The sequence below is a fragment of the Phalangium opilio genome, unplaced genomic scaffold (assembly GCF_054372755.1).
Source record: "Phalangium opilio isolate 3A_F unplaced genomic scaffold, DU_Popi_V2 ptg000209l_1, whole genome shotgun sequence".
NCBI lineage: Eukaryota > Metazoa > Arthropoda > Arachnida > Opiliones > Phalangiidae > Phalangium > Phalangium opilio.
The window spans coordinates 12,969,444-12,991,110 of NW_028324217.1; the positions used below are offsets into that span (position 1 = coordinate 12,969,444).

General features: G+C 44.3%; 2 protein-coding genes and 1 non-coding gene across 3 annotated transcripts; 2 read left to right on the forward strand and 1 right to left on the reverse strand.

The window, feature by feature from the left end:
* Window positions 1-8,140: 8,140 nt before the first annotated feature.
* TRNAT-GGU (transfer RNA threonine (anticodon GGU)) lies at window positions 8,141-8,213 on the reverse strand. Its single transcript has one exon. It is a non-coding gene; the product is annotated as a tRNA-Thr (tRNA).
* A 4,641-nt stretch (window positions 8,214-12,854) lies between these two features.
* LOC149619978 (uncharacterized) lies at window positions 12,855-17,622 on the forward strand. Its single transcript, XM_089854576.1, has 4 exons — window positions 12,855-13,860; window positions 13,982-16,067; window positions 16,163-16,170; window positions 16,226-17,622. The coding sequence occupies exons 1-4, from the start codon at window positions 12,855-12,857 to the stop codon at window positions 17,620-17,622; spliced, it is 4,497 nt and encodes a 1,498-aa protein (XP_089710702.1).
* A 104-nt stretch (window positions 17,623-17,726) lies between these two features.
* LOC149619979 (uncharacterized) lies at window positions 17,727-18,287 on the forward strand. Its single transcript, XM_089854577.1, has one exon. It carries the CDS (start codon window positions 17,727-17,729, stop codon window positions 18,285-18,287), a length of 561 nt encoding a protein of 186 aa, XP_089710703.1.
* The last annotated feature ends 3,380 nt before the right edge of the window (window positions 18,288-21,667 follow it).

Sequence of the window (21,667 nt, forward strand, 5' to 3'; positions counted from 1 at the left end):
TTGTCAGGTATTGTGGAAAAGTTATGACTTTTCACGCTACATCTGAGACCCCACAACACCTCTCCTGGGTGGGCCCGAACCACCAACCTTTCGGTTAACAGCCGAACGCGCTAACCATTGCGCCACGGAAGCCCAAAATTTAAATGGTCGTCAGGTATTGTGGAAAAACTCCGACTTTTTACGTCACATCTGAGACCTCACAATACTGCTCCCGGGTGGGCTCGAACCACCAACCTTTTGAATAACAGCTGAGCGCGCTAACCATTGCGCCACGGAAGCTCAGAAATTAAATGGTTGTCAGGTATTGTGGAAAAGTTATGACTTTTCACGCTACATCTGAGACCACACAACACCTCTCCCTGGTGGGCTCGAACCACCAACCTTTCGGTTAACAGCCGAACGCGCTTACCATTGAGCCACGGAAGCTCGGAACTTAAATGGTTGTCAGGTATTGTGGAAAAGTTATGACTTTTCACGCTACATCTGAGACCCCACAACACCTCTCCTGGGTGGGCCCGAACCACCAACCTTTCGGTTAACAGCCGAACGCGCTAACCATTGCGCCACGGAAGCCCAAAAATTAAATGGTCGTCAGGTATTGTGAAAAAACTCCGACTTTTTACGTCACATCTGAGACCTCACAACACTGCTCCCGGGTGGGCTCGAACCACCAACCTTTTGAATAACAGCTGAGCGCGCTAACCATTGCGCCACGGAAGCTCAGAAATTAAATGGTTGTCAGGTATTGTGGAAAAGTTATGACTTTTCACGCTACATCTGAGACCACACAACACCGATCCCTGGTGGGCTCGAACCACCAACCTTTCGGTTAACAGCCGAACGCGCTTACCATTGAGCCACGGAAGCTCGGAACTTAAATGGTTGTCAGGTATTGTGGAAAAGTTATGACTTTTCACGCTACATCTGAGACCCCACAACATCTCTTCCGGGTGGGCTCGAACCACCAACCTTTCGGTTAACAGCCGAACGCGCTAACCACTGTGCCACGGAAGCCCAAAAATTAAATGGCCGTCAGGTATTGTGGAAAAACTCTGACTTTTTACGTCACATCTGAGACCTCACAACACTGCTCCCGGGTGGGCTCGAACCATCAACCTTTTGAATAACAGCTGAGCGCGCTAACCATTGCTCCAAGGAAGCTCAGAAATTAACTGGTTGTCAGGTATTGTGGAAAAGTTATGACTTTTCACGCTACATCTGAGACCACACAACACCTCTCCCGGGTGGGCTCGAACCACCAACCTTTCATTTAACAGCCGAACGCGCTAACAATTGAGCCACGGAAGCTCGGAAATTAAATGGTTGTCAGGTATTGTGGAAAAGTTATGACTTTTCACGCTACATCTGAGACCCCACAACTCCTCTCCTGGGTGGGCCCGAACCACCAACCTTTCGGTTAACAGCCGAACGCGCTAACCATTGCGCCACGGAAGCCCAAAAATTAAATGGTCGTCAGGTATTGTGGAAAAACTCCGACTTTTTACGTCACATCTGAGACCTCACAACACTGCTCCCGGGTGGGCTCGAACCACCAACCTTTTGAATAACAGCTGAGCGCGCTAACCATTGCGCCAAGGAAGCTCAGAAATTAAATGGTTGTCAGGTATTGTGGAAAAGTTATGACTTTTGACGCTACATCTGAGACCACACAACACCTCTCCCGGGTAAGCTCGAACCACCAACCTTTCGGTTAACAGCCGAACGCGCTAACCCTTGAGCCACGGAAGCTCGGAAATTAAATGGTTGTCAGGTATTGTGGAAAAGTTATGACTTTTCACGCTACATCTGAGACCCCACAACACGTCTCCTCGGTGGGCCCGAACCACCAACCTTTCGGTTAACAGCCGAACGCGCTAACCATTGCGCCACGGAAGCCCAAAAATTAAATGGTCGTCAGGTATTGTGGCAAAACTCCGACTTTTAACGTCACATCTGAGACCTCACAACACTGCTCCCGGGTGGGCTCGAACCACCAACCTTTTGAGTAACAGCTGAGCGCGCTAACCATTGCGCCACGGAAGCTCAGAAATTAAATGGTTGTCAGGTATTGTGGAAAAGTTATGACTTTTCACGCTACATCTGAGACCACACAACATCTCTCCCTGGTGGGCTCGAACCACCAACCTTTCGGTTAACAGCCGAACGCGCTTACCATTGAGCCACGGAAGCTCGGAACTTAAATGGTTGTCAGGTATTGTGGAAAAGTTATGACTTTTCATGCTACATCTGAGACCCCACAACATCTCTTCCGGGTGGGCTCGAACCACCAACCTTTCGGTTAACAGCCGAACGCGCTAACCATTGAGCCACGGAAGCCCAAAAATTGAATGTTAGTCAGGTATTGTGGAAAACCTCTGACATTTTACGTTACATCTGAGACCTCACAACACCGCTCCCGGATAGGCTCGAACCACCAACCTATTGGTTAAAAGCCGAACGCGCTAACCATTGAGCCACGGAAGCTCAGAAATTAAATGGTTGTCAGGTATTGTCGAAAAGTTATGACTTTTCACGCTACATCTGGGACCACACAACACTTCCCCCGGGTGGGCTCGAACCACCAACCTTTAGGTTAACAGCCGAACGCGCTAACCATTGAGCCCCGGAAGCTCGGAAATTAAATGGTTGTCAGGTATTGTGGAAAAGTTATGACTTTTCACGCTACATCTGAGACCCCACAACTCCTCTCCTGGGTGGGCCCGAACCACCAACCTTTCGGTTAACAGCCGAACGCGCTAACCATTGCGCCACGGAAGCCCAAAAATTAAATGGTCGTCAGGTATTGTGGAAAAACTCCGACTTTTTACGTCACATCTGAGACCTCACAACACTGCTCCCGGGTGGGCTCGAACCACCAACCTTTTGAATAACAGCTGAGCGCGCTAACCATTGCGCCACGGAAGCTCAGAAATTAAATGGTTGTCAGGTATTGTGGAAAAGTTATGACTTTTCACGCTACATCTGAGACCACACAACATCTCTCCCTGGTGGGCTCGAAACACCAACCTTTCGGTTAACAGCCGAACGCGCTTACCATTGAGCCACGGAAGCTCGGAACTTAAATGGTTGTCAGGTATTGTGGAAAAGTTATGACTTTTCATGCTACATCTGAGACCCCACAACATCTCTTCCGGGTGGGCTCGAACCACCAACCTTTCGGTTAACAGCCGAACGCGCTAACCATTGAGCCACGGAAGCCCAAAAATTGAATGTTAGTCAGGTATTGTGGAAAACCTCTGACATTTTACGTTACATCTGAGACCTCACAACACCGCTCCCGGATAGGCTCGAACCACCAACCTATTGGTTAAAAGCCGAACGCGCTAACCATTGAGCCACGGACGCTCAGAAATTAAATGGTTGTCAGGTATTGTCGAAAAGTTATGACTTTTCACGCTATATCTGGGACCACACAACACTTCCCCTTGGTGGGCTCGAACCACCAACCTTTAGGTTAACAGCCGAACGCGCTAACCATTGAGCCACGGAAGCTCGGAAATTAAATGGTTGTCAGGTATTGTGGAAAAGTTATGACTTTTCACGCTACATCTGAGACCCCACAACTCCTCTCCTGGGTGGGCCCGAACCACCAACCTTTCGGTTAACAGCCGAACGCGCTAACCATTGCGCCACGGAAGCCCAAAAATTAAATGGTCGTCAGGTATTGTGGAAAAACTCCGACTTTTTACGTCACATCTGAGACCTCACAACACTGCTCCCGGGTGGGCTCGAACCACCAACCTTTTGAATAACAGCTGAGCGCGCTAACCATTGCGCCAAGGAAGCTCAGAAATTAAATGGTTGTCAGGTATTGTGGAAAAGTTATGACTTTTGACGCTACATCTGAGACCACACAACACCTCTCCCGGGTAAGCTCGAACCACCAACCTTTCGGTTAACAGCCGAACGCGCTAACCCTTGAGCCACGGAAGCTCGGAAATTAAATGGTTGTCAGGTATTGTGGAAAAGTTATGACTTTTCACGCTACATCTGAGACCCCACAACACGTCTCCTGGGTGGGCCCGAACCACCAACCTTTCGGTTAACAGCCGAACGCGCTAACCATTGCGCCACGGAAGCCCAAAAATTAAATGGTCGTCAGGTATTGTGGAAAAACTCCGACTTTTTACGTCACATCTGAGACCTCACAACACTGCTCCCGGGTGGGCTCGAACCACCAACCTTTTGAGTAACAGCTGAGCGCGCTAACCATTGCGCCACGGAAGCTCAGAAATTAAATGGTTGTCAGGTATTGTAGAAAAGTTATGACTTTTCACGCTACATCTGAGACCACACAACATCTCTCCCTGGTGGGCTCGAACCACCAACCTTTCGGTTAACAGCCGAACGCGCTTACCATTGAGCCACGGAAGCTCGGAACTTAAATGGTTGTCAGGTATTGTGGAAAAGTTATGACTTTTCATGCTACATCTGAGACCCCACAACATCTCTTCCGGGTGGGCTCGAACCACCAACCTTTCGGTTAACAGCCGAACGCGCTAACCATTGAGCCACGGAAGCCCAAAAATTGAATGTTAGTCAGGTATTGTGGAAAACCTCTGACATTTTACGTTACATCTGAGACCTCACAACACCGCTCCCGGATAGGCTCGAACCACCAACCTATTGGTTAAAAGCCGAACGCGCTAACCATTGAGCCACAGAAGCTCAGAAATTAAATGGTTGTCAGGTATTGTCGAAAAGTTATGACTTTTCACGCTACATCTGGGACCACACAACACTTCCCCCGGGTGGGCTCGAACCACCAACCTTTAGGTTAACAGCCGAACGCGCTAACCATTGAGCCACGGAAGCTCGGAAATTAAATGGTTGTCAGGTATTGTGGAAAAGTTATGACTTTTCACGCTACATCTGAGACCCCACAACTCCTCTCCTGGGTGGGCCCGAACCACCAACCTTTCGGTTAACAGCCGAACGCGCTAACCATTGAGCCACGGAAGCTCGGAACTTAAATGTTCGTCAGGAATTGTGGAAAAACTTTGGCTTTTTACGTTACGTCTGAGACCCCACAACACCTCTCCCGGGTGAGCTCGAACCACCAACCTTTCGGTTAACAGCCGAACACGCTAACCACTGCGCCACGGAAGCCCAAAAATTAAATGGTCGTCAGGTATTGTGGAAAAACTCTGACTTTTTACGTCACATCTGAGACCTCACAACACTGCTCCCGGGTGGGCTCGAACCACCAACCTTTTGAATAACAGCTGAGCGCGCTAACCATTGCTCCAAGGAAGCTCAAAAATTAAATGGTTGTCAGGTATTGTGGAAACGTTATGACTTTTCACGCTACATCTGAGACCACACAACACCTCTCCCGGGTGGGCTCGAACCACCAACCTTTCGGTTAACAGCCGAACGCGCTAACCATTGAGCCACGGAAGCTCGGAACTTAAATGGTTGTCAGGTATTGTGGAAAAGTTATGACTTTTCACGCTACATCTGAGACCCCACAACACCTCTTCCGGGTGGGCTCGAACCACCAACCTTTCGGTTAACAGCTGAACGCGCTAACCATTGCGTCACGGAAGCCCAAAAATTAAATGTTCGTCAGGAATTGTGGAAAAACTATGGCTTTTTACGTTACATCTGAGACCGAACAACACCTCTCCCGGGTGGCCTCGAACCACCAACCTTTCGGTTAACAGCCGAACGCGCTAACCACTGCGCCACGGAAGCCCAAAATTTAAATGGTCGTCAGGTATTGTGGAAAAACTCCGACTATTTACGTCACATCTGAGACCTCACAACACTGCTCCCGGGTGGGCTCGAACCACCAACCTTTTGAATAACAGCTGAGCGCGCTAACCATTGCGCCACGGAAGCTCAGAAATTAAATGGTTGTCAGGTATTGTGGAAAAGTTATGACTTTTCACGCTACATCTGAGACCACACAACACCTCTCCCGGGTGGGCTCGAACCACCAACCTTTCATTTAACAGCCGAACGCGCTAACAATTGAGCCACGGAAGCTCGGAAATTAATTGGTTGTCAGGTATTGTGGAATAGTTATGACTTTCACGCTACATCTGAGACCCCACAACACCTCTCCTGGGAAGGCCCGAACCACCAACCTTTCGGTTAACAGCCGAACGCGCTAACCATTGCGCAACGGAAGCCCAAAAATTAAATGGTCGTCAGGTATTGTGGAAAAGTTATGACTTTTTACGTCACATCTGAGACCACATAACACTGCTCCCGGGTGGGCTCGAACCACCAATCTTTTGAATAACAGCTGAGCGCGCTAACCATTGCGCCACGGAAGCTCAGAAATTAAATGGTTGTCAGGTATTGTGGAAAAGTTATGACTTTTCACGCTACATCTGAGACCACACAACACCTCTCCCTGGTGGGCTCGAACCACCAACCTTTCGGTTAACAGCCGAACGCGCTAACCATTGAGCCACGGAAGCTCGGAACTTAAATGGTTGTCAGGTATTGTGGAAAAGTTATGACTTTTCACGCTACATCTGAGACCCCACAACACCTCTTCCGGGTGGGCTCGAACCACCAACCTTTCGGTTAACAGCTGAACGCGCTAACCATTGCGTCACGGAAGCCCAAAAATTAAATGTTCGTCAGGAATTGTGGAAAAACTATGGCTTTTTACGTTACATCTGAGACCGAACAACACCTCTCCCGGGTGGCCTCGAACCACCAACCTTTCGGTTACCAGCTGTACGCGCTAACCATTGCGCCACGGAAGCCCAAAAATTAAATGTTCGTCAGGTATTGTGGAAAAACTTGACTTTTTACGTCACATCTGAGACCTCACAAAACCGCCCCAAGATGGGCGCGAACCACCAACCTATCGGCTACCAGCTGAACGCGCTAACCATTGCGCCACGGAAGCTCAGAAATTAAATGTTTGTCAGGTATTGTGGAAAAGTTATGACTTTTCACGCTACATCTGAGACTTCACAACACCTCTCCCGGGTGGGCTCGAACCACCAACGTTTCTGTTAACTGCTGTACGCGCTAACCATTGCGCCACGGAAGCTCAAAAATTAAATGTTCGTCAGGTAATGTGGATAAACTCTGACTTTTTACATCACATCTGAGACCTCACAAAACCGCTCCCGGATGGGCGCGAACCAACAACCTTGCGGTTAACAGCTGAACGCGCTAACCATTGCGCCACGGAAGCCAAAAAATTAAATGGTCGTCAGGTATTGTTGGTGAAACTCTGACATTTTACGTTACATCTGAGACCTCACAAAACCGCTCCCTGATAGGCTCGAACCACCAACCTATTAGTTAACAGCCGAACGCGCTAACCATTGCGCCACGGAAGCCCTAAAATTAAATGGTCGTCAGGTAGTGTGGAAAAACTTTGGCTTTTTACGTTACATTTGAGATCCCACAAAACCGCTCCCGGGTGGGTTCGAACCACCAACCTATTGGTTAACAGCCGAACGCGCTAACCATTGAGCCGCGGAAGCTCAGATATTAAATGGTTGTTACGTATTGTGGAAAAACTTTGACTTATCACGCTACATCTGAGACCCCACAACACCTCTCCGGGTGGGCTCGAACCACCAACCTTTCGGTTAACAGCTGAACGCGCTAACCATTGCGCCACGGAAGCCCAAAAATTAAATGTTCGTCAGGTAATGTGGAAAAACTCTGACTTTTTACGTCACATCTGAGACCTCACAAAACCGCTCCCGGATGGGCGCGAACCACCAACCTTGCGGTTAACAGCTGAACGCGCTAACCATTGCGCCACGGAAGCCCAAAAATTAAATGGTCGTCAGGTATTGTGGAAAAACTCTGACTTTTTACGTCACATCTGAGACCCCACAACACCTCTCCGGGTGGGCTCGAACCACCAACCTTTCGGTTAACAGCTGTACGTGCTAACCATTGCGCCACGGAAGACCAAAAATTAAATGTTCGTCAGGTATTGTGGAAAAACTTGAATTTTTACGTCACATCTGAGACCTCACAAAACCGCACCAAGATGGGCGCGAACCACCAACCTATCGGCTATCAGCTGAACGCGCTAACCATTGGGCCACGGAAGCTCAGAAATTAAATGTTTGTCAGGTATTGTGGAAAAGTTATGACTTTTCACGCTACATCTGAGACTTCACAACACCTCTCCCGGGTGGGCTCGAACCACCAACCTTTCGGTTACCAGCTGTACGCGCTAACCATTGCGCCACGGAAGCCCAAAAATTAAATGGTTGTCAGGTATTGTGAAAAAACTTTGACTTATCACGCTACATCTGAGACCCCACAACACCTCTTCGGGTGGGATCGAACCACCAACGTTTCGGTTAACTGCTGTACGCGCTAACCATTGCGCCACGGAAGCTCAAAAATTAAATGTTCGTCAGGTAATGTGGAAAAACTCTGACTTTTTACATCACATCTGAGACCTAACAAAACCAATCCCGGATGGGCGCGAACCAACAACCTTGCGGTTAACAGCTGAACGCGCTAACCATTGCACCACGGAAGCCAAAAAATTAAATGGTCGTCAGGTATTGTTGGTGAAACTCTGACATTTTACGTTACATCTGAGACCTCACAAAACCGCTCCCTGATAGGCTCGAACCACCAACCTATTAGTTAACAGCCGAACGCGCTAACCATTGCGCCACGGAAGCCCAAAAATTAAATGGTCGTCAGGTAGTGTGGAAAAACTTTGGCTTTTTACGTTACATTTGAGATCCCACAAAACCGCTCCCGGGTGGGTTCGAACCACCAACCTATTGGTTAACAGCCGAACGCGCTAACCATTGAGCCGCGGAAGCTCAGATATTAAACGGTTGTTACGTATTGTGGAAAAGTTATGACTTTTCACGCTACATCTGAGACTTCACAACACCTCTTTTGGGAGGGCTCGAACCACCAACCTTTCGGTTACCAGCTTTACGCGCTAACCATTGCGCCACGGAAGCCCAAAAATTAAATGTTCGTCAGGTATTGTGGAAAAACTTGACTTTTTACGTCACATCTGAGACCTCACAAAACCGCCCCAAGATGGGCGCGAACCACCAACCTATCGGCCACCAGCTGAACGCGCTAACCATTGGTCCACGGAAGCTCAGAAATTAAATGTTTGTCAGGTATTGTGGAAAAGTTATGACTTTTCACGCTATATCTGAGACTTCACAACACCTCTCCCGGGTGGGCTCGAACCACCAACCTTTCGGTTACCAGCTATACGCGCTAACCATTGCGCCACGGAAGCCCAAAAATTAAATGGTTGTCAGGTATTGTGAAAAAACTTTGACTTATCACGCTACATCTGAGACCCCACAACACCTCTCCGGGTGGGATCGAACCACCAACGTTTCGGTTAACTGCTGTACGCGCTAACCATTGCGCCACGGAAGCCCAAAAATTAAAAGTTCGTCAGGTAATGTGGAAAAACTCTGACTTTTTACATCACATCTGAGACCTCACAAAACCGCTCCCGGATGGGCGCGAAGCAACAACCTATTGGTTAACAGCCGAACGCGCTAACCATTGAGCCGCGGAAGCTCAGATATTAAATGGTTGTTACGGATTGTGGAAAAGTTTTGACTTTTTACGCTACATCTGAGACCCCACAACACCTCTCCTGGATGGGCTGGAAACACCAACCTTTCGGTTAACAGCTGAGCGCGCTAACCATTGCGCCACGGAAGCCCAAGAATTAAATGTTCGTCAGGTATTGTGGAAAAACTTTGGCTTTTTACGTTACATCTGAGACCCCACAACACCTCTTCCGGGTGAGCTCGAACCACCAACCTTTCGGTTAACAGCTGAACGCGCTAACCATTGCGTCACGGAAGCCCAAAAATTAAATGTTCGTCAGGTATTGTGGAAAAAATTTGGCTTTTAATGTTACATCTGAGACGCCACAACACCTCTCCCGGGTGGGCTCGAACCACCAACCTTTCGATTAACAGCCGAACGCGCTAACCATTGCGCCACGGAAGCCCAAAAATTGAATGTTAGTTAGGTATTGTGGAAAAACTCTGACATTTTACGTTACATCTGAGAACACACAACACCTCCCCGGTTGGGCTCGAACCGCCAACCTTTCGGTTAACAGCCGAACGCGCTAACCATTGAGCCACGGAAGCCCAAAAATTGAATGTTAGTTAGGTATTGTGGAAAAACTCTGACATTTTACGTTACATCTGAGACGCCACAACACCTCTCCCGGGTGGGCTCGAACCACCAACCTTTCGATTAACAGCCGAACGCGCTAACCATTGCGCTACGGAAGCCCAAAAATTAAATGGTTGTCAGGTATTGTGGAAAAACTTTGGCTTTTTACGTTACATTTGAGATCCCACAAAACCGCTCCCGGGTGGGTTCGAACCACCAACCTATTGGTTAACAGCCGAACGCGCTAACCATTGAGCCGCGGAAGCTCAGATATTAAATGGTTGTTACGGATTGTGGGAAAGTTTTGGCTTTTTACGCTACATCTGAGACCCCACAACACCTCTCCTGGATGGGCTGGAAACACCAACCTTTCGGTTAACAGCTGAACGCGCAAACCATTGCGCCACGGAAGCCCAAAAATTAAATGTTCGTCAGGTAATGTGGAAAAACTCTGACTTTTTACGTCAAATCTGAGACCTCACAAAACCGCCCCAAGATGGGCGCGAACCACCAACCTATCGGTTACCAGCTGAACGCGCTAACTATTGGGCCACGGAAGCCCAAGAATTAAATGTTCGTCAGGTATTGTGGAAACACTTTGGCTTTTTACGTTACATCTGAGACCCCACAACACCTCTTCCGGGTGGGCTCGAACCACCAACCTTTCGGTTAACAGCTGAACGCGCTAACCATTGCGTCACAGAAGCCCAAAAATTAAATGTTCGTCAGGTATTGTGGAAAAAATTTGGCTTTTAACGTTACATCTGAGACGCCACAACACCTCTCCCGGGTGGGCTCGAACCACCAACCTTTCGGTTAACAGCTGAACGCGCTAACCATTGCGTCACGGAAGCCCAAAAATTAAATGTTCGTCAGGTATTGTGGAAAAAATTTGGCTTTTAATGTTACATCTGAGACGCCACAACACCTCTCCCGGGTGGGCTCGAACCACCAACCTTTCGATTAACAGCCGAACGCGCTAACCATTGCGCCACGGAAGCCCAAAAATCAAATGGTTGTCAGGTATTGTGGAAAAGTTATGACTTTTCACGCTACATCTGAGAACACACAACACCTCCCCGGTTGGGCTCGAACCGCCAACCTTTCGGTTAACAGCCGAACGCGCTAACCATTGAGCCACGGAAGCCCAAAAATTGAATGTTAGTCAGGTATTGTGGAAAAACTCTGACATTTTACGTTACATCTGAGACGCCACAACACCTCTCCCGGGTGGGCTCGAACCACCAACCTTTCGATTAACAGCCGAACGCGCTATCCATTGCGCCACGGAAGCCCAAAAATTAAATGGTCGTCAGGTATTGTTGGTGAAACTCTGACATTTTACGTTACATCTGAGACCTCACAAAACCGCTCCCTGATAGGCTCGAACCACCAACCTATTAGTTAACAGCCGAACGCGCTAACCATTGCGCCACGGAAGCCCAAAAATTAAATGGTCGTCAGGTAGTGTGGAAAAACTTTGGCTTTTTACGTTACATTTGAGATCCCACAAAACCGCTCCCGGGTGGGTTCGAACCACCAACCTATTGGTTAACAGCCGAACACGCTAACCATTAAGCCGCGGAAACTCAGAAATTAAATGCTTGTCAGGTATTGTGGAAAAGTTATGACTTTTCACGCTACATCTGTAAAATAATGAGATATTTTAGGGGCGACCTAGAAGTTAGTTAATTTGTATAAAGTTGTTGATAATAATAATTGAATGATTTTGTTAAAATTTTAAGTGTTTTGATTTAGGAATATTTTGTTGTAAATTTGCTTGTAATCAATGCTTTAACTTGTAAATATTAAGTTTGTTAAGAGCAATGTTCATTGTTAATATTTTTAAAATTTGTCATGGTGCTATTTTTGTACTTTTCCTTCCTTTCAAGTCGTTTTCGACATTCCCTTTGTAAACATGTTTTTCTCTATCAGAATCGGTGAATAACCGTAAAAAACCCTTCAACGTAGGTAAAAATAAAAAAAACCCCTACGTCAGTGCTAGTGCGGGTATGTTTGCCCAAAACAGGTGTTTTTAAAGATTTGAGCCAACAAGAAAAAAAGCCCTTTGTAGAAAGGAATTGTGGGTCCAAAAATACACCTAAGAAAAAAAACCAGTAGCTACCAAAAAATAAAAAGAAAAAAGTAGAATCTCTCGAGCAGTCCAACAAGTAAGTTGGCTAGAAAATTTGTGAGCGCGCTAGGCCCCCTTAAAAAGGCCCAAGAAAAAAGGACTAACTGAGCAACCTGTAAGTGGTTTAAAGTTAAATTTTGTGCGAGCTTGGCCCTAAAAAGCCCTAGAAATAAAAGAAACTTTTGAGCATTTTTAAGATTAATAAGAAAAATTAGTGCTTTTATAAGGCGTAATTTTTGTGCGAATTTAAATCAAAAAATTAAATATAAACTGTGCGTGAATTAGACATGAAACAATAAATCAAGTGCGATTTTTAATTCTTAAAGGACGAATAAATCATTAGATTCTGTTAAGTTTTACCCGTTTGTACCGTTTCTATTTTTTCACCTACCAATACCGATACGAACTCAACCGCGCTTATGGGACCGATGTTTCAGTCCGTCGGAACCGTATCTTCTAATTTATTAAAGCGCTCCCAAAGCTAAATCAGCTACACATTTTGGTGCAATCGTAAACCCGGGATCGAGGTGTTGGATTATGAGACTTTAAATCGGTTTAATTAAATAGAACAATGGCGAGTAACGATTTAGCTAAACAAACGGCTAGGCGCGAAGCGGTGAGAAGTCGGATTAAAACGTCGTTAGATAACATTAAAAATGAACTTCAAAACCCCGTGGTTAACGAAGAACAATTGGCGAACGATTTAGCACAAATCAGTACGCGAGAGAAAAAGATTACCGCGTTAAATCAGGTCATATTTGATCTGATAAAAGATGACGATGATCTGAAAAACGAGCTAGCCGACGTAGAAGATTGGGTTGACGAAATAACCTTATGGAAGGATCGAGCAAAGCGCTATATGGATAAGATGCAACGGAACGCCAGCTCAGCCGCCAGCGTAACCTCAGGCCAAGGAGGACCGCCTTCGAGCCAATCCAGCAATACGACGCACTCCACGAGCAAGAAGAATGTCAAACTACCTCAGATCCAGATAAAGAAGTATAATGGAGACAGCAACCAGTGGCAACGTTTCTGGGGACAGTTTCGTGGAACCATCGACCAGGACCCAGAACTCTCTGATACCGATAAGTTGATTTATTTACGCTCATTTTTGGAAGGGGAGGCTGAGGAAGCTATAAGAACTGTAATTGACGGCGAGGGTAGCTACGCCTTTGCCATTCACACGTTAGAAAAGCGTTTTGGACGCAGAAGTATGTTAATTAGTACACGCATGAACAATATTTTACAATTACCACCTGTTTCTAAAAGTAATGACATAAAGGGATTGAGGCATTTGCATGATACGTGTCAAATCGAGGTACGAAGTTTAGAAGCCCTTGGAATATTATCAGCTAGTGACGGAGAACTCATGGCGCATATTCTGGGTGGTTTGTTACCTATTGAACTTCTAGAGCGTTTTGGAGATGACCCTTTAGGACAGACAGATGTCTGGAAAATAGACGATCTTTTAAGTTTTTTGGGAAAAGCGATAGAGGGTAAGGAGAGGGCCATATCCATTCACAGAGCGGGGAGTCAACATAAAACAAGTAGTACCGTGCAAGTTGAAAAGCCCCATAGTAAGCCCGTCCCCTAAGTCCGTCCCTAGTTATAGCGGAAGAAGTAGTTCCGCCGCTGCCTTGAACACAGCTGTGTCACCTGTCCCAAGTTCCCGCTTTGGAACGTGTGTATTTTGTGAAGGTCCGCACCCTTATTATACGTGTACCAAATTAACCGTTAGTGAAAGAAAGGAAATAGCCCTTAGAAAGCAGGTTTGTTTCTTATGTATGCGATCTGGCCACGTAGCTGATAATTGTAGAGGAAAAATACAAAAATGTAGAAAATGTCGTCGTAAACACCATCAGATATTGTGTGACGATGAGAAAAATAAAAATCAAGATAACCCAAGTGATATTAATGTAAATACCGCAGCGCAGAGCGAGCAAGTGCAAACAAAAGAAATTATGCTACAAACAGTTAGGGCGGTAATTCGAGGAGATAATGGGCATGAAAGAGGGGTTAGATGTTTATTCGATGGTGGAAGCCATAGGTGCTTTATCAATGAGAAACTGTCTAGAGAGCTAGGACTAGAGAAAGTTGGGGAAGAAAAACTTAATGTTTTTAAATTTGAGAGTAACGTCCCAACAACAATGGTGCGAAATAGAGTAAAAGTAGTCCTTAAGAATGCGCGTAGCGAGGAAACAGTTACGATAGAAGCTTTGGAGACCCCTGGAATAAGTGGTGGAGTTTTCACCGTCCCAAGCGGGGATATTGCTAGTGAGATGGAGAAACGTGGGTATACCTTGTCAGATTCAGAGAGCGAAGCCAGTTCAGGTGCGGAAGCCCTGTTAGATTTTTTGATAGGCGCGGACTATTTTTGGGCAGTTGCAAAAGGTCCAGTAGAAAGACTATCAGACAGGTTAGTTGTTATTGGCACTAAGCTTGGTTGGACCTTACACGGTACCACCAAGGTCGCAGGAGCAGCGCTAAGCGTAGCAGTTAACGCGATTAACGTAATGAGAGTTACCGTGAAGCCAGAGAGCGAGGACGACCTTCTGTCAGAAAGAGTAAAAGCATTTTGGGATTTAGAGCATTTAGGAATAAACGATACCCCAGAAGCTAGTGATTTTAGCGTAGAAAATAAAGTAATTAAGGATTTTCAAAAGTCAATTCAATTTAACAACGGGAGGTACCAGGTTTCTTTCCCCTGGAAAGATAATGTGAATAATCTAGGCGACAACTATGAAGTGGCCAAGAAGCGAACCCTTAGCTTATTAGAAAGGCTAAGAAAAGACCCCGTTACGTTTAGAGCTTATGACGCGATAATCCAAGAGCAAATAAAGACGGGTATTGTTGAACAAGTCCCAGAAAACCACGTGATTGAGGGACCCCTGTATTACCTTCCTCATCGGGGGGTTGTCAGAGTAGAAAGTGTCACGACAAAATTAAGAATTGTTAATGATGGTTCGTCTCACGCCAAAAACGTTCCCTCACTTAATGATTGCATAGAATCTGGTCCCAATTTACTCCCAGAGCTGTTCAATATATTAGTTCGTTTTAGAGAAAACAAAATTGCAGTGACAGGAGACATTGAAAAGGCCTTTCACCAGATAGGGATAGTAGAGCGAGACAGGGATTCTTTGAGATTTCTGTGGGTAAAAGGTTTAGAAAGTCCTGACAACCAAACCTTAGTAGAATTGAGGCTGACTAGAGTCCCTTTTGGCGTAACTGCTAGTCCGTTTTTGCTAGCCGCAACAATTAAAGTCCATGCGCAGAAATACTTAGCCGAATACCCCATAGCAAGTGAAGCGTTGTTGAGAGACTTGTACGTCGATGATTTAGCAGCAGGGGGGAAGGGAGTAACAGAAGCGGATAACTTAATCAAAGAAACTAAATCAATCATGGCCAGTGCAGGTATGAATCTGAGGAAGTGGCACAGCAATTCCCCCGAAATTAGAGCAAAATGGGGCAATGAATCCTTGGGCTTAGCCGGTACCCATCCTTTACCCAATCCAGGACTAGTCAAAGTTTTAGGGTTGGCCTGGGATGAAGTTGGAGATTGTTTAATGTTTGATGTGGAGCTGCTCTTAACGTTTTTACTAAACAGATTAAATACTAAAAGGTGGGTTTTAAAAGCCGTAGCCAGGATTTTTGACCCCCTGGGTTTTATTACCCCGTTTACAATCTCTGCCAAGATGCTCTTGCAAGAATTATGGGAAAATAAAATAAACTGGGACGCAGAATTAGGGCTTGAGTTCTCCGAAAAGTTTCATTCATGGTGCACAGAGTTAAGAAACTTAATTAAAATTAAAGTTCCCAGATTTTATTTTCAAAATTGTTCAGACGAACCGCCTCTCTCAATTGAGCTCCACGGTTTTGTAGATGCGAGCGTAATTGCGTATGCCTCAGTTTTTTATTAGAAAAATGTATATGCAAATGGATTAGATAGTACTGTTTTAGTGGCTTCTAAAGCCAAGGTCGCCCCACTGAAAAAAGAGTTAAAATCACAATGTTTAAAAGTGCCAAGATTAGAATTGATGGCAGCCGTTATCGGTGCCAGGTTAGCTAATAGCTTAGTTGAAACGCTAACAGTAAAACTGGGCAAAATACAAATGTGGACCGACTCCACCATCGCGTTGTGTTGGATTCGCGGAGAAGCTAATCGCTGGAAGCCGTTTGTGCAAAATAGAGTCAGAGAAATTCAGGCGCGTACTGACCCTAAGTCATGGAATCACGTTGCGGGAACAGAAAACCCGGCCGATCTCCCTACACGCGGAAAATGGTTAAAAGATATCGCTTCGTGCGATTTCAATTCAATTCAATTCAAAATGTTTATTTTATTTGCATTACAGATACAGTATACAGATTTATGGTGGAACGGGCCACAATGGCTTCAGGAAGAAAATTGTCCAATTGAAAATTTCGTGCAAACAGAAACAGTACCTAAAGAAGCCACGTGCGAGCTTAGAGCGTCAACGAGAGAGTTTATGGTAAACATAAATTCAGTCGCGAAATCCAGAGAAACGGTCTTCGATATCAAGAAATACAGTAGCCTACAGCTAGTCGTGCGATTGACCGCGTGGATATTCCGATTCGTAAACAATATTAGAGCAAAAGATGACAAAACAAAAGGGGCGCTAAATACAAAAGAGCTAGAAGCCGCGGAAAAGTACTGGATTAGAAATGCGCAGAGTGAAAGCTATCCAGGCGAGATTATAAACTTAGAGAAGGGAGAAGATGTCCCTAAACAATCACCAATCCGGTCCTTGGACCCGAAGCTCGATGATCTCGGGTTACTTTGTGTGGGCGGGCGTCTCGGCGCGGCGAAAATGTCATACAGGGAGAAGCACCCATGGCTTCTCTCGCCGAGCCATCATATAGCGTACTTAATAGGCTATTCGAATCATATCAGACTAAAACACGCTGGCCTGAATGACGTATTAGTGGAAACGCGTGAGCAATTCTGGATACCTAGAGGGAGACAACTGATCAAGAAAATAATCACGTCATGCCCGCGGTGCAAAATATTCCGTGCAAAGCCAACGACGGCAGTCATGGCTCCGTTGCCAGATGTCAGGATAAATCCTTCTCCTCCATTCGAGATCTGTGGCATCGACCACGCGGGCCCCATCTACGTGAAGCCAAACAAGAAATGTTACATCGCCCTATACACGTGCGCGGTGACAAGGGCGGTCCATTTAGAATTGGTCACCGATTTGACCACTGAAAGTTTCCTCATGTCTTTCAGAAGATTTATAGCTAGGCGCGGCATAGTGCGAGTTATCTATAGTGACAATGCCGCGACCTTCAAAAGAGCGGATGAGGACTTAAAATTTTGCTAAACAATATAAGAAGTCCAAAAGTAACCGAATTTCTGGGAGGCCTAAAAATCTCTTGGAAATACATCGCAGAGCGCGGAGCATGGTGGGGAGGGTTTTGGGAGAGAATGGTAAAATCGGTCAAAACCTCCTTAAGAAAAGTCCTTGGACAAGCCCTCCTCACCTATGAAGAAATTGAGACTCTCCTCGTAGAGATAGAAGCAACTATAAACTCTAGACCGATTACGCTTGTTAATGATAGTCCTGGGGAGCCGCAACCCCTTACGCCTTCCCATTTTTTGGTGGGCAAGCGCCTAACCGTGCTTCCATCACAAGTATATTCCACTAGCGAGCTCCCACCGGCCGGCAAAAGGGAATTAGTGAAGCGATTAAAATATCGCCAAGCGCTTTTAGACAGATTTTGGGTTAGATGGAAAGATAATTATCTTCTAGAACTTAGATCCGCTCATCATCTCAAATTAAACAAAGGTCAACCGACCAAAGAACTCCAAACAGGAGATGTAGTATTAATTGAAGATACTAAAAGTCCACGGTGTATGTGGAAGTTAGCTGTTGTGCAAGAACTAACGAAAGGGCGCGATGGCATAGTGCGATCTTGTTTAGTAAGATTATCCAATGGTAACAAACTTAGGAGACCCGTCCAGTTATTATATAACTTAGAACTGTAAAAAAAAAAGAGGCTTTGTCTTGAACTGTATAGACAGTTCAAGGGCGGGGAGTGTGTAAAATAATGAGATATTTTAGGGGCGACCTAGAAGTTAGTTAATTTGTATAAAGTTTTTGATAATAATAATTGAATGATTTTGTTAAAATTTTAAGTGTTTTGATTTAGGAATATTTTGTTGTAAATTTGCTTGTAATCAATGCTTTAACTTGTAAAAATCAATGCTTTAACTTGTAAATTTTAAGTTTGTTAAGAGCAATGTTCATTGTTAATATTTTTAAAATTTGTCATGGTGCTATTTTTGTACTTTTCCTTCCTTTCAAGTCGTTTTCGACATTCCCTTTGTAAACATGTTTTTCTCTATCAGAATCGGTGAATAACCGTAAAAAACCCTTCAACGTAGATAAAAATAAAAAACCCCTACGTCAGTGCTAGTGCGGGTATGTTTGCCCAAAACAGGTGTTTTTAAAGATTTGAGCCAACAAGAAAAAAAGCCCTTTGTAGAAAGGAATTGTGGGTCCAAAAATACACCTAAGAAAAAAAACCAGTAGCTACCAAAAAATAAAAAGAAAAAAGTAGAATCTCTCGAGCAGTCCAACAAGTAAGTTGGCTAGAAAATTTGTGAGCGCGCTAGGCCCCCTTAAAAAGGCCCAAGAAAAAAGGACTAACTGAGCAACCTGTAAGTGGTTTAAAGTTAAATTTTGTGCGAGCTTGGCCCTAAAAAGCCCTAGAAATAAAAGAAACTTTTGAGCATTTTTAAGATTAGTAAGAAAAATTAGTGCTTTTATAAGGCGTAATTTTTGTGCGAATTTAAATCAAAAAATTAAATATAAACTGAGCGTGAATTAGACATGAAACAATAAATCAAGTGCGATTTTTAATTCTGAAAGGACGAATATATCATTAGATTCTGTTAAGTTTTACCCGTTTGTACCGTTTCTATTTTTTCACCTACCAACACCGATACGAACTCAACCGCGCTTATGGGACCGATGTTTCAGTCCGTCGGAACCGTATCTTCTAATTTATTAAAGCTCTCCCAAAGCTAAATCAGCTACAACATCTGAGACTTCACAACATCTCTCCCGGGTGGGCTCGAACCACCAACCTTTCGGTTAACAGCTGAACGCGCTGACCATTGCGCCACGGAAGGCCAAAAATTAAATGGTCGCCAGGTATTGTGGAAAAACTTTGGCTTTTTACGTTACATTTGAGATCCCACAAAACCGCTCCCGGGTGGGTTCGAACCACCAACCTATTGGTTAACAGCCGAACGTGCTAACCATTGAGCCACGGAAGCTCAGAAATTAAATGGTTGTCAGCTATTGTGGAAAAGTTATGACTTTTCACGCTACATCTGAGACCCCATTACACCTCTCCCGGGTGGGCTCGAACCACCAACATTTCGGTTAACAGGTGAACGCGCTAACCATTGCGCCACGGAAGCCCAAAAATTAAATGTTCGTCAGGTATTGTGGAAAAACTCTGACATTTTACGTCACATCTGAGACCTCACAACACAGCTCCCGGATGGCCTCGAACCACCAACCTTTCGGTTAACAGCTGAACGCGCTAACCATTGCGCTACGGAAGCCCAAAAATTAAACGTTCGTCAGGTATTGTGGAAAAACTCTGACTTTTTACGTCACATCTGAGACCTCACAACACAGTTCCTGGTTGGGCTCGAACCACCAACCTTTCGGTTAACAGCCGAACGCGCTAACCATTGCGCCACGGAAGCCCAAAAATTAAATGGTCGTCAGGTATTGTGGAAAAACTCTGACTTTTTTACGTCACATCTGAGACCTCACAACACCGCTCCCGGATGGGCTCGAACCACCAACCTTTCGGTTAACAGCCGAACGCGCTAACCATTGAGCAACGGAAGCTCTGAACTTGAATGGTTGTCAGGTATTGTGGAAAAGTTATGACTTTTCACGCTACATTTGAGACCCCACAACACCTCTTCCGGGTGGGCTCGAACCACCATGAAGAAAAAAAACATGCGATTTTTTCGGTACAATTTTGAATGCATTTTTTTCTGGACAAATTTTTGACCGAATTTTGCTTAAATACATATAAAATACTCATTAAAAGTATTTTCATCTTGATTGATCAATAAATAAAAATGTACCTCGATTTTTAATAGAATTTTCAAAATCGACGTTTCTCGGCCAGAGAAGCACATTTTGAGATTTTTTATCACTATTTTCAAATATAACCGCTGAAACCATTATTTTTGTACTTTTTGCTTTAATCCAAGCAAGTATAACGATGTTCATTCAAAAAACTGTCCAAACTCAATTTTCTATGAGAAATCGTCACGGATTTAGTATCTTGAAGAAAAAACATGCCATTTTTTCGGTACACTTTTGAATGCATTTTTTTCTGGACATAAATTTAACCGAATTTAGCTTTAATACCTATAAGATACTCATTAAAAGTGATTTCATCTCGATTGATCAATAAATAAAAATATACCTCGATTTTTAATAGAATTTTCAAAATCGACGTTTCTCGACCAGAGAAGCACATTTTGAGTTTTTTTTCGCTATTTTCAAATATAATCACTGAAACCATTATTTTTGTGCTTTTTGCTTTAATTCAAGCAAATATAACGATATTCATTCACAAAACTGTTCAAATTCAATTTTCAATAAGAAATCGTTGTCACGGATTTTTTATCAAGAAAAAAACAAGCGATTTTTTCGGTACACTTTTGAATGCATTTTTTTCTGGACAAATTTTTGACCGAATTTAGCTTAAATACCTATAAAATACTCATTAAAAGTGATTTCATCTCGATTGATCAATAAATAAAAATGTACCTTGATTTATAATAGAATTTTCAAAATCGACGTTTCTCGGCCAGAGAAGCACAATTTTGAGACTTTTTTCACTATTTTCAAATATATCCGCTGAAACCATAGTTTTTGTATTTTTTGCTTTAATTCAAGCAAATATAACGATATTCATACAAAAAACTGTTCAAATTCAATTTTCATTAAGAAATTGTTGTCACGGATTTTGTATCTTGAAGAAAAAAAACATGCGATTTTTTCGGTACTATTTTGAATGCATTTTTTTTCGACAAATTTTTGACCGACGTTTCTCGACCAGAGAAGCACGTTTTGAGTTTTTTTTAATATTTTCAAATATAACCGCTGAAACCATAGTTTTTGTACTTTTTGCTTTAATTCAAGCAAATATAACGATATTCATACAAAAAACTGTTCAAATTCAATTTTCATTAAGAAATTGTTGTCACGGATTTTGTATCTTGAAGAAAAAATACATGCGAGTTTTTCGGTACACTTTTGTATGCATTTTTTTCTGGACAAATTTTTGACCGAATTTAGCTTTAATACCTATAAAATACTCATT